This window comes from Dermacentor andersoni, chromosome 10 (assembly GCF_023375885.2).
Source record: "Dermacentor andersoni chromosome 10, qqDerAnde1_hic_scaffold, whole genome shotgun sequence".
In the NCBI taxonomy this organism is placed as follows: domain Eukaryota; kingdom Metazoa; phylum Arthropoda; class Arachnida; order Ixodida; family Ixodidae; genus Dermacentor; species Dermacentor andersoni.
In genome coordinates this window covers 41,285,125-41,298,672 of record NC_092823.1, presented here as the reverse complement: position 1 = coordinate 41,298,672, position 13,548 = coordinate 41,285,125, and the positions used below count along the sequence as shown (strand labels likewise).

Below are 13,548 nucleotides of genomic sequence, written 5' to 3'. Positions count from 1 at the left end.
GATGTAGTAAAACACTGTCAGAACAGTCACTAACCAGTTTGTCAGACTTGGAATGGATCAACTAATAATGGTTTGAATAATCAGGAGGCTAAAAAATGTCTTTAAACGAAAAAAACTTTCTTCCTCAGGCGTTCGGAAAAGTGTGTCTGGGGCATTGCTGGTACGAATCTGCGCTTGCATAGGAACGTGTCTGCCCCTATTTTGACCCATGTCATGCAGTTGCAACAGACAAAAGTTGCAGTCGTGCCTGCACCACACTTGCATTCCCTCGACGTGCACAGAGGTTGACGCTTTCCACCCTGTTTGAACGATCATGGCATTAATATTTCAGCAAGTCTGAGAGCTGCAAACTTTTTTAAAGCTTTACTGGCCGCAAACTTGCGATTTCGCCGTGGCCGTGCTCCGCGGAGGCACATTACGTCACACCGCGTTCCTCGTCACACCGCGTTCCTTATTGTTGCGCTCGCCTCTGCTCACTTCGCCTGCTGCGTCGCATGCCTCATAACATGTCAGCGGATTGAAAAGGAGAGCTCGCGTGCGCCGCAACCACAGTTGAGGCGGCAGTATGGACGGCAACAATTCTGATAAGCAGGAGGAGGCCTGGAATCGACATCAGAACGAGATGAAGAGGAAACGAATCGCTCAGGAAACAGACAAACACCGCGCCGAACGACTGGCTAAATGCCATAACATAGCTAGACAACCAGATTAACCTGGACTTGAAATCAAGATTAACCAAGGCTAACCATGCTATGTCTTAGCTTTCGCTACGTGTATCCTGGCATAGCCGAGCCAAGCCACTACAAATTTTTTTTCGAGCGTGTCTTGTACGGAAGGAGCAGCAAACGTCCTTTCTTGTGTTTGCGCTGCCGTGTTGCTCTTGTCCTCGTAGTTCCACAGATCACTTGAGACCCCCCCCCCCCAAATGCGTATCCCCGCAGGGCGTTCTTGTCCGAGTGCGAGAAGCACCGCAACACGGAGGGGCGGCTAGCCTTCGAGCGGAACCATGCCAACGTGGCCTTCCGGCGGGCCCAGTTCGTCCTGTACGACCTGCGCTACATCCTGTCGGTGCCCCCCGACGTGTGGACCGACAAGCTGCGGAAGGGCTTCCTCTACGGCGTGACGTCTTTGCTCAGCCTGCTCACCTGGATGCAGGGGATGGACTCGGTGGTCCGCCAGGTGGGTTGCCGAGCGCGCGGCCGCTAGAGTTACTGCACGTGCTCGAGTCCGCGGGGAGTGGAGTCGTGCGCAGGGGTGCCATCTTTTTAATAGGACTGTCGATGTCATTCGTGAAGTGGGAGCTGTAGGAGATGTATAACGGATGGAGGACCGCGTAGTTAGAAACTGAATTGGGTGCTCCTGTGCGTGATGACAAGAATTGCTGAAGCATAATGGCAGTAACAACACCCGATACTCGTTCCTATAATATCCTATGAAATGTTATAACATATCAACGATCAAAGTACAAAGCCTGGCTGCAAATAAATTGTCTGAAATGAAAAATTTCAAAGGTACAATTTTCATTAACTGAAAAGACATCCGTATAAAAATGCAGGAAAAGGCAAAAATAAATGCCCGTATAAAGACATGTGTAAATCTTGTGTGCGAAACGAACCAAGGTTGTGAGGGAAAGGCTCATGGTATGTTTGTGGGAGCCAAGCTCGTCCCGGCACCAGCAGCTGCGGCGGGCACTCTCGATTTGGGACTTAAGGGCCACTTTGTTACGAGCTAAACACATGCGAGCTATCATAGTTAGATTTCTTCTGAATGAACAGCAACATTGTGTTGCACGAGCTGAGACATAACACATGATTGGCAGAATCCTTCACTGTGCACAGTGCAGTGCTGTTTAACATTGGTTAACATCAGGTTTAATATCACGGGTGTCTGTCTTGCGCGTGCGTACGCATGCACAGGTGGGTCAGCACGTCGAGTTTGAGGCCGAGTGGGAGACGGGCATCAACATCCAGCTCAAGCTGGCGCCTGTCGTCGCCCTGGCCCTGGAGTGGTGCTCGCGCGACCGCGAGGTGGCCATCAAGGCCCTGCGCAAGGCCCTGCGAGCACTCGAGGGGGTCCAGGGTCACATGACGGCCGTCGGCCGGGAGCTGGCCGACCACTCGGCCTCGTGCGTCGACTACGACGTGTCCACGGGTCCCGTCTCCATCCACCTGCCCCTGTCGCGCTTCGTGGCGGGTCTCCTCCTCTGCCTGGATCGGTTTGGCTTGGGATATGACTCTCACGAGTTCCAGTTCCGAGGCAAGCCTACGCCCGAGCAGCTGATGGAGCTCCCGCTGCGGACGCAGGTAGGTCCTTTCACGTGCGACTGTGCAGGTGTTAGCTGGAAATAAAATGAAATATCAAAAGGACAAACGACAAAGACTGAGTGCACAGCACAGGAGCTGAACACCCGACTAACGTTTCAGCCCTGGAGGATTCCTAGGGTTTCTTAGTGCTGTACAGCCGCTGTAAAGGCAGTTTCATTGACTCTGCACCAAACCACAAGCTTGTTCTTCGACTCCTGACATAGTGGCTCAAGGTAGCGGGTTCAATTCCAGCCTCAGCGGCCTCGTTTCGATTTGGGCGAGATGTAAAAACGCTCGTGTACTTAAATTGAGGTGCCTGTTAAAAGAACCCCCAGTGGCTGAAGTTAATCTGGTCTCCCCTACTACAGTGTGCCTCATAATCAGAAAGTGGTTTTGGCATGTACAATCCCAGAATTTATTTAGGTTTTCTGAAGTAGTGGTGCTACCGTATTTACTCGCATAATGATCGCACTCACGTAATGATCGCACCCCTGAATTTTGTCGTCAAAATTCGTTTTCTTTAATTTCCCGTGTAATGATCGCACCCCGAACTTGCCGCAGCAATATGTCGTGTGCCAAGTCTAGCTAATAATGATCGCGCTTACCATCTGTCGAATGCTACGTGAACGACTCTTCAAGACAAACCAAGCGGTCTGCACGGACCAAACATTCTTAAGGGGGGACCTGGGCCTTGAGCAATACCATTATTGATATTGCTGCTATAGGAATGAAATTTGTAGGTAATATGTAATTTAATGTGCTTGATGCAAATATGTAATTAGTTTTTCTCTATATAACGAGACAAATATTTTATACAATTTTTCCTGTTCCAATGTTTCGGGATGACTGGCAGAAATTTTTTTCCAGTAAGAAATGTAAAAATTATGTGAGAGTATTCCTGAATGTTCAAGGAGTGCAGTAAGCATTGTCTCATGTTTCTACCTCTGTTCTATCCAAATTTACAAAAGTTAGAAGTTGTAACTTCTCATGCGATATATATATATTTTTACTTTCCTCGAAGTTTCAATATGTTTCAAGGTGCAGAAATGTGGTATTATAGACTTACTGCACTCCCTGGGAGCCTAGCTATCAGATAAAGCAAAAATTATTAAATTTGGATGATTAGGCAAGTAACTATGCCTCCCGCAAAATTGCTAATTACCAAAAAAAGCGTATTGAGAAAAGTGGAAAAAACTAGCCACCATGTGAAAAAAGCATTTCATTACCCTGGATGCATGAAATTGTCATAGCCAATGGCTCAGAAGGCTCTAGGGGAATAATCTGGATGGGGATTTCCTCGCTGCCTCCGCTTTGCAGCTGCTTGAAAAGCTGCCGAGGACATTCGCTTTCTCTCCACACTAACAACGGGACAACAGTCCTTTTCAGGGGGGACACTGCTATTGATATAATATTCATTTTTTCATCAATATTAATGAAACTTTGGAACCCTATTAAGATTCTTGTGATGATCTCAAATGTGTAATTATTTTTACCATAGGCCAATTACTTCTAAAGATAAATGAGATTCATTGTTCATCATTTGCAGAAACAAGAGAATACTACCCACACTACAAAAATTCATATTGCCACATGCCTAGTACTAGAAAACATAGGAAACACAATGGTAGGAGTACCTTTTTGATATAACTAATATTAGTAACTCTATAGCAATTCAGTATCCACAGTTCCAAATGTGAGTTCCCTACTGTCTGATCTAAAGCAGAACTGAAAAAGTTTAAAGCATAAATTCCAATATCTGTTCCTACCATTGTGTACTTTGCACACTCAGCTACAAATAAACCACAACAAAAACTATGGCTCTATCTGCCTTGAAGGCACAGATATCGCTGCTGCAAATCAGTACAAATCAGCAAGTAAAAAATCGGTGTTTTGGGATAACGAGAAAAAAAGAAGTACATGCACTTTTAACGAAAAGTGCAGAAATAATTTTGCACTACTTTGCAGTGAAAGTGGCTAAAAGCCACCAGGAATGTAGTCGCTCTGACCGCGGCCACCCAAATGTGCCAAAAACATCGTTTAGCGCCGATTCCCAGTGGCTTGCATCGCGCGCGCGGCATGGTTGCCGTTCATGCGGGTCGAGCTCCACGCCGACGCGATATCGCCGCAGCACGCTCACGTGATAACGATCTTTATGGCGAGGCCATATTCCTGTTCGCTTTTGCCTACTGCGACGTTACCGCCGCACACCTTGTGCTTGAGAAACGATTAGTGCGTTCACGGGGTCCTACTGATGATAGCGTCGACTGGTGGGGCTGCAGTGCCGTCGGCGCGAGTGAGCAAATCCAACTTCCGCTTTGACGCTGGCGTTGACGCAAGAACTTGAAGTTTTTTGAGCATTCATCTCCCTCTGCAGCAAATCAACACGCTGCAACATTGCAGTGTCACGCCGAACGCGGCCGCTGTCGGGTCACTCGTAGGCGAGCTAGCTAAGCCTACTTCGGCATCGTTCGCGGCTATGACATCACTTGCGGATAGCGGCGGACGATTATCGATGGTTCTCTGAAGAAATGGAACGCATTTGAAAGTTATAAGTTGATCGCTTCTTCTTTTTTGCCGTAGTTGTGCCTCCTGGCGAACTTTTCCGGTGGATTGATTGGTCATCGTTCCGCATTCTTCACAAACCTACGAGACGCGCCGTCGCGTCACCTGCGGAATGGAGCAGACGACAGGAACCTCACGCAGCCAACCACAGCACGCGTTTCTGATCACGCGCGCTAGTCGACGAATGGGATCGCACGTTCGGACTTTTTTTCTTCGCGGATTTTAACGTCACCGGCGAGCCGACGGAGTCACTTTTGGCGGGAAATTGAAGAAGAAAGGCTCCTCTTTCCAACGAGACCAAGATGGCTGTGATCGTGCGCGTAGGAAAAGGGCTACGCGCCGCCACAAAAAGGGTCGTTTTTGCGCGGAATTCAGTTCACAGGGATGTTTTAAATTGATATTGCGGGCAAAATACTCTTCCGCAAGATGTGAAACTTGGTGAAATAAAGGAACAGTAGTTGTAGGTACTGAAAATGTTATTTTCAAAAAATCGATTTTTTTCGCGATTTTTTCGCCTCAAGACCCGTGTCCCCCCTTAAGTAGATGCCTCATTTCATTACTTTCATCACTCTCCGCACTTCCATGACTAAAAAAAAGCTGCAACCAAACTTGCTTATATTATCTGTAGGCGTTAAAATGGTTGTGGTCAACAACAACTGAAAAGGCACCTTTCGATTCTTCTCATCTGCACTAGTGGGCACGCAACAAATCGTAAGCGGCAACGATAGCAGCCACGTTTACACTGATACGTTAGAAGTGTACCCTATGCCAACTCTGAACATTGATTGCAACGATAAGATAGCAACACTTAAAGTTGGTACAAACTGGTCCGAATATTCCAAATAAGCATAGTGCCCGCAGTGGCGCATGTAGAACTGTGCAGAGAGTGTAGTGTACAAAGGGTCCCACGTGTGCCTACGAGCATGGTTGAGAGTGAGTTGCTTTCCTTGCAACTTTTGAAATCTGTGTGCTATGCTTGCTCATCTTTGTGGTCACATCTTCGTCGCACTTGGACTGGGGAGCGGTTGCGCGCTGCCTGTACCCTGTTTGGTTGCGCTTCCATGCTTTGCAACTTTGCGTGTGCCCTTCTTCTACCGCGGCTGGGTTTGATTTGTTCGTTGTAACAGTACGCGCTTTTAAAAATGTTCATTAAATCTGGACGCAGTTTCGGTGGGCAGGGTTGGAAAATTGTAAATGCAGGGAAATGTGTTCGTCATAACCGATAATTTCTTATCTCTCTGATCGTTATAAGTGGGTTTGCCTCTATTTCAATAGCGCACCTCCTAGATCAAGACTCCGAAGAATTTTCTGCTGCACTGCAGTTGCAAAAAAAACTACGAAATCAATTTCACCGAAACATACCCACTGTGATGCCTCAGTCGGCTCAGTGTCGCGCTGCCAAGCAAGAGGTTGCGGGTTCGATCGCTGCTGTGGTGGCTGAATTTCTGACGAGGGCGTAATGCAAAAGCGCTCCTGTACTGTGCATTCGGAGCGTGTTGGAGAAACCCATTGATTGAACTAATCCGAAGTTCCTCACGACACCGTGCCTCATAACCCACTGTACAGTTTTGGGACGTTATAAACTTTGCCGTTTAGGTGTTAGCTGCGAATATTCACCTTTTTCGGTCTGCTCGATTGTTTGAGCACTTTTGCAGCTAAATCGGTTGGCGACTGCAGCAGGCAACCTTTGTGCTGCCGCCTTCATGCCGTGCGGTTCTCCTCCCTGACGTAGGTGATGGTGGCCCAGTTCCGGGCGGGCATGTGGCGTCGTAACGGCTACTCCCTGCTCAACCAGATTTACTTCTACCACAACGTGCGCCTTAGGAATGAGACGTACGATCGTGACATCACCCTCTTGCAGGCAAGTTTGCTGCGGCCTCTCCTCTCGTTATTTGTGCCGGGGCTGGGTTGGCGTGTCGGAACGTTGAATCACCAGAGGGGGATATTCTGGAAAGCTGCTAGATTGAGCCGGATTTTCAGATGTCGTTACGCGATATGGGAACAATCTTGAATTACGAGCATGCTTTGTACCATTGCTTGTTGCTAAGCACGAGGTTGTGGGATCAAATCACGGCCGCGGTGGATGCATTTCAAAGGGGGCAGAATGCGTCAGCGCTTGTATACAGTGGAACCCCGTTCATACGTTTTTCACCGGACTGGGGAAAAAAAACGTAACAGCCGGGAAAACGCAACAGTGAGGAAATCTCCGAAAATGAATGAAAAAAGTGCAGCTTCAACTATAGACAATTAATTTCCACAGAGTGCGCTTAGGACTTAAAAAAGTCCAGAATGGTGGCTTGCCGTTTCTTTTGCTCGCTAGAAATCACCACACGTTTCTCAATAGCCTGGAAGGTCGCATTGCTGTCAGCGTCGCTGTGAGGTGCGACGTACCTGCGGAGGAGGTCCAGAGTCGCGACCGCTTCTCCAAAGCTAGGATTTGGCAACTCCCCGGCATCATGTGGCTCGTGCTCCTCGTCGTCACCGCGCCACGGCAATGGACGAAGGAATATCCGCGGGAAATTTTGCCCTCTTTGACGTAATCACGCTAACGTGCTAACGATTGTTTAGTATTGCTGTGGAGCGCGCGGTTGCACGCGGTGTGGCGTGGTTTCGCAAGAAATGTAAACAAGAGAGGAGAGCTGGCCCGATAGGTGGAGCAACGTCATGAGCAACGCCAACTTCCGGCTTCACTTTAGATTCCCAAAGAGTGACGTCAGGGCCTCTCCTGAGTTTCCTTCCTCCGTGAGTCGACCCGTCCAAAAACCTTGCGGTGACCGTAATCACAGTGATGATAGTGAGAGCATTTTTCACGAATGGCCACTTAGTGGCGGCCTCTTGAACTGGCGTGCGGCTTCTTGCAGCCAGTTCTATAGCCAAGCCCGGCCAAAACTCGTCAAAAGCCAAAATGGCGGTTGGAGCGCATTGCCTACTTTAGCCCAGGCGGGTTCTGGGTACTAAGTTGCAACATATCATGCGGGAACGTTTTCACAGCTGCTACGTAACAGCGGGGTTCCTTATACATTGGATCCTATGGAATCTATGCCGGGACCGGATGAAAACGACGTAGCAGCCGGGAAAACGCAGAAGTGAGGAACATAACAGCGAGATTCTACTGTACTTAGATTTAGGCACATTTTAATGAATCCCAGGTAGTTAAAATTACTCCGGAGTGCCCCCACTATGGCGCCTGTCATAATCAGGTTGTGGTTTTGGCACTTAATGCACCCCATAACTTTTTTTTGCACCATTGCTAATAGTATGCGAGTGCGTGATTGGTGGAATCACAATAAGACCGGCACATCGGCTTGCCAGCTGTGAGCTGGTCAAACCGAACCTTTAGCTAGAATGAGGCACGTACGTCCAGAATGTGCCGTTATAAGTTGCTCTTGTCGAGTGCTTGACATTTTTTTGCAACTAGAATTTATATTTTGAGCTGTGGGTGAACAAATGTTAGCTCTGCTGGTACCAATATTGTCTTGGACATTGCATTTTCGTTTTTGTTATACTATCAGTGGAATACTCGTTGAATTAAACTATGGCCAGGAAAATGTTACGTTTTCTTAGTTATACTCGATAATTTATGTTCCCGTTCTGAATACTGAGGTTCAACTGTACTAGGTTAAAAGAAATAGCACTAGAATATGTATTAGAGGATGCTAAATAGTTTGTCAAGGCACCATTTGTTTCTTCTCATAAGACAGGTTGTTCTTATTAGGCACCAAGTAGAAGCTGAAAAAACGAACAACAACAAAATGGAGTCGCACGATGAACCTGTCTGCCTGCCTGTGCAGGCAGCTGCTGCGCTCCTGGAGAGCAACGAGTTCCTCATCCACGTGCTCAACAAGTATGGGCTGCTGGCGTGGGCCTCCAACACATACGACAGCACGCAGGACGAGGCCAACGCCCAGCTCACCGTGACCATCGCCGAGGAGTTCCTCGGTGGGTTCCCCTAGCGACAGAGGGAAGTCATAACAAAAATGTGTGTGCGTGCGTGCATGCGTGTGCTTGCGCACGTGTGTGTGTTTGTGTGTGTGTGTGGACACTGGGCAGCTCCATGCATGCATTCTTAAAGGGGCCCTGGAACACTCCTCTAGGCAATCATGGAATGACATCACTATTAAATTACGTTGCCTAGCGAATCTCCTGCCACAAAAATTTTTCGAATCATTCAAGCACAAGCGAAGTTGGTGGCTTTCTCGTTTCATTTCCGCTATTGGAAGCTACACTGGGGAGCCTGCAGTGGGGTGCAAGGGAGCAATGCCCAGCTGGGCCCACTCTGAGGTAGAATGCAAGATGGCTTATGGTGGCATCCCGGGGTGGTCGCAGTTGAGCTGTATTAATTGAGCTGTATTTGAGCTGTATTATTAATTATGGTAAGCTATTGAGTTGGTTCACGACTAGCACATAGTGAAAGAAAAAATAAACAAGGAGAAAGTTGCTGTCCTCGTATTCTTATGTGTTCTTTATTTATGTGTATAATTGTATTTATAAAAATACTGCCGGCCCAATGTAAGCCCTACGAGAAGGGGCAGAAATGTGCGCACTCAAATACTAACAAGAAGGTATATGATACGTAAAAAAAAAAGAAAACTGCATTACAATGCGCGAACAAAACAAGACGATTCCCTAGTACGGCAGTAGTCAACAGTTAAATACAACAGTCAAATACAAAAACAAAAAGAAATATCAATCCTTGAGACTTGCTTCTGTGTGACACAGAGGTGACCAGAGACGACCAGAGGCTGGCAGTTTTAACTTGCCGGTTTCTCTCTCCCCTCCCCCCCCCCCCCCCCCCAGGCCTCGTGCTGACATTGGTCAGCGAGCGCAGTCTTCCCGGCGTGGGGGCGGTGACCGAGACGGACCGGCTCCAGCGGGAGGTGGTGCAGCTCCTCTGCGTGGAGCCCCTCCCCCACAGCCAGCTGGTGAAGCTTCTCCCTCGAGGAAGTTCGCCCGCCCGCGAGGCCCAGGTCGAGCAGGTGCTGCAGCGGGTGGCCCACTTTCGCAGGGACAACCGGGCCGCCACGGTCACCTCGGCCACCTCGGCCGCCGACGCGTCTGCCTCCACCAGGTAGCGGTCCCCCTTTGTCCCGGTTTTGCGCACAACGCTGCACGAATGCGTGGCCGTCATCTCTGTGACAAAAGTTCTCGTAGAGCTTATGAACTCGGGTTCCTTCTACGATTTTACGAATGTTTTAGCATGTTTTGTGATAATTTTTTTTGCCGTAAGTTTTAGCTCCAGACTTTCGGTATTTCTTAAAAATAAAGAGTGTTCGCTAAAAAGTTTTGCTTGTTGGTCTCCAACCATACCCTTAGAAATCTGTGATTGTGAGAGGACAACTGTAGGGGGGGGGTGCCTGTTTTTAGCAAGTTCATTCATAAAGGTTCCTGAAGCAGGCGAAATGAGCAATGGCAAAGTCGAAGGAAAAGTACCTGTTGATCTAGAAACAGTTTGTTCTGTGCTGTCCCAAGTTTGCTGCTGTTTGTGGGCTGCTTCTAAAGGTAAATCATCATGCATAAAGTGTGCACATATCCCACGAAATCTGTGTGCTCAGGTAAACATGCCATTCCCCCCTCGCCTAGCTTCTGGTGTTGTGTCTAGGATTTCTACGAATTTTGAAGTTTGCAGCTTGGAAGGTGTGTAATTTATGGGTTACAACAAAACAAAACAAACAGATGTGATCAGTGCAGCCATTGTGCTACGCTCTCCACAAGTGAGGTGGCAAACAAAAAGGAACTTTTTGTGAAAATGGGCCAGAGAGTTTTGGAAGCAGTTGACCCGCACTCAAGTCCGTTAGGACTGTGCTGCCAGGGGGGCATTAGACGTGTTTTTACCACGCTTTGACTTGGTTTGCAGCGATGCAAAACCCTCTTGAGATTGGTTGCCGGATAAAGCCTGCCCCAGCCGAACATGCTAGCTGCCCCCAGACCATTATTACGAGGAACTGTGTGACTGGAGCTTTTGATCAAAATGTGCAGTGAGACTACACACAGACAGAGAAAGGAGACGACACCCAACAGTTGGTCAACTCCAGATTCTAATTTTCTGAGGTACACGATTATTATACATATTGAACGGAAATAAAAACAAGAATCACTCAGAGGTACAAATTGAAGAACAATGCCCCTGTCCACAGGATAACACATAAAATGCAAGGGGCTGTAGCGGTGAATCATGAAACGGCATTTCTTTTCAGATTGTGACACCGAAGGCATGCTCACTTATTCTTTATTTCTTTTTCTTCTTTTTTCATTTTCGTGTCATCGTCTTCCTCTGTCTTCGTCTAGCAGCACTGCACATTTTAATTGTGAACTGGAACCAACTAGCCTGCCAACATGCTTTACTGGAATTCTGATCCGAGTTGCATTCCCAGCACGCCACCACTAGAACACTCTGGCAAGCTTGAAAGCAACCAACTGAAGTCCACAAGGGTAGCCACATGGGCCTTGTTTGTGTGGCATCTTCTATTTTTTTGTAGCGCAAGCTGAAGGACAGGGACAACAAAGGCTCATTTGACAACCACACTGTGCATAACTTTCAGCAATAGATTTATTTCCAGTTGTTGCAATATACCGTATTTACATGATTGTAAGTTGACCACTTTTTTAAAATTTGAAGAAAATGTAAAGGGGGGGGGGTTGGACTCACAATCGAAAACAAAACATGGCACCGAAAATAAAAAGCGAGACCAACGAGATATCAGGGGAGCTACAACGTAGTTCCAATTTGTGTTTTTTCTACGGCCCCATTTGTAGCTTTCTGCTATCCCGCGCGTTTGTTCGCTTTTCGGAAGGGTTTTTCAACATTTTTAAGAGTTTTACAGTGCACACAGCACTCGTCGGGGTGTCGATAGTATATGGAAGTGCCGCTGTTCCATTGTCGGTGGCACCCTCAGAACAGCGGCGCTTGCGGGGAGTATCGATAGTTCATGGAAGAGCAGACACCACTCGCGGCTTGCGTGTTTCTCTTTCCCTGTAGCTCTTTAGTTTCATGCGTTCGATTTGACTGCCGGCCACATGATACTTATGTGCTTCCTCAGTCGTCATGAGTGCTCAGAGTCTACTAAACATTCGGCGCTCGTTCACTGCGGCGTTGAAGAAGGCTGCCATCCTTTACGCTGAAGCAACAAATACAGTTTTAGTTTGGCATACGCTATAAAATAGCGGGTTGTCACTGCCCATGCGCAGAACGCTAAAGACACATAGCGTATAGCGTAAGCATGCTATTTCTCAGATTTAGGTTAGCGTCTTTGTGTTGTTTGTGGGGCTTGCGGGAAACATGGCGGCGGTCCCGGCTGCCTGCTTCGAATTGATATTGGCGTTACTTTTGTAAAATGCACTTCGTTCATGGCAAATGATTGTGTAAACGGCTTTCGCTTAGTCTCAGGCCGCTTCGATGACAGAGTATTATGGATAACCTTGTGATGTTTTCGAGATTGCTTCTCATTTCGAACGAGTCGAAGCCTAATGAAAGAAACATTCGAGATGTCAGCGCCGCCTATCGCTACAGTCAGGAAATAGCCACAACGACGGCGTATGGCCTCTGAGATCTGAAGAACTCGCAGGCCAACTAAAACTGTAAAAAACTTGCACTGCTTAGCGTACACTACACTAGACAGTTTTAGTATAGCGTACGCTATACCATTGCGTACGCTAAAAAATAATGGGTCGTCACTGCACATGCGCTGAACGCTAAACGAAATAGCGGGTATAGTGGGCCTACGCAATGCAATTGAGTTAGCGTTTTTGTGTGGTTTGCGGAGTATGCGTGAAACATGGTGGCGGTCCCGGTTGCCCGCTTTGAATTGAATTTGGCGTTGCTTTTGTGAAATGCACTTTGTTCGTAGCAAATGATTGTATAAACGGCTTTCGCTTCATCTCAGGCCGCTTCGACGACAAAATATTATGAATAACCTCGTGGTGTTTTCAAGATGGCTTCTCGTTTCGAACAAGTTGAAGCCTAACGAAACATTCGAGATGTCAGCGCCACCTATCGCTACAGGCAGGAAATAGCCGCAACGATGGCATATGGCCTCTGAGATCCGAAGATATCGCCAGCCAACTAAAATTGTAGAAAATGTGTGCTGCTTAGCGTACGCTATACTATAGCGTATAGCGTATGCTAAAAGTTGCGTACGCTATAAGTTGCGTATGCTAAACTAAATCTCTAATTACTGTGCAGCGGGTCACCAGTTTGATGTTTCTTAATGGGTGGTGCGAGAGTGGCGACGGCAGCGAAGTGAAATTTTCACCTGTGACAGCTAGCGAAGAGGTTTCTGCGGGCCGAAGTCTGGACGCTTTCTGGAGCTGAAGGCCACATGGTCGTGTGATATGCTCATGAGACAAGCCTGGATCTTCGCCTTTTAACCCTTTGAGGGCCGATTTTTTTAATTGCAGATTTCAATTATTCTTAGAAACTTATTTCGAAAAAAATTTGCGGAAATTTTTCTAGGGTGACCGTAAAGTGAGAAAAAATATTTTGCGGTGGTACATATGTACTTCTCATTTATGGATAACAATAAAAAATTAAATGAACTTATATGAATTAAAGATTTGATGCATCTTTATATACATAGTTCAAGGCCTTGAAGATGCACACACGAGAATAATTAACAAAACTCAAATGTTCCTGCTCTTACACTAATATTTATGTCCATAGCATAATCGAACTGCGTAAGTGCATGCA

At 47.3% G+C, this 13,548-nt stretch overlaps 1 protein-coding gene across 1 annotated transcript in view; it reads left to right on the top strand.

Annotated features, from left to right (window-relative positions):
• Ubr1 (Ubr1 ubiquitin ligase) overlaps positions 1 to 13,548 on the top strand; it is a 69,696-nt gene that overhangs the window by 14,510 nt on the left and 41,638 nt on the right. Inside the window, exons 9-13 of the mRNA XM_072284817.1 lie at positions 942 to 1,179; positions 1,917 to 2,303; positions 6,598 to 6,730; positions 8,661 to 8,804; positions 9,663 to 9,933. Of these exons, the coding sequence (XP_072140918.1) occupies positions 942 to 1,179; positions 1,917 to 2,303; positions 6,598 to 6,730; positions 8,661 to 8,804; positions 9,663 to 9,933 (1,173 nt within the window). The remainder of the gene's footprint in view (positions 1 to 941; positions 1,180 to 1,916; positions 2,304 to 6,597; positions 6,731 to 8,660; positions 8,805 to 9,662; positions 9,934 to 13,548) is intronic.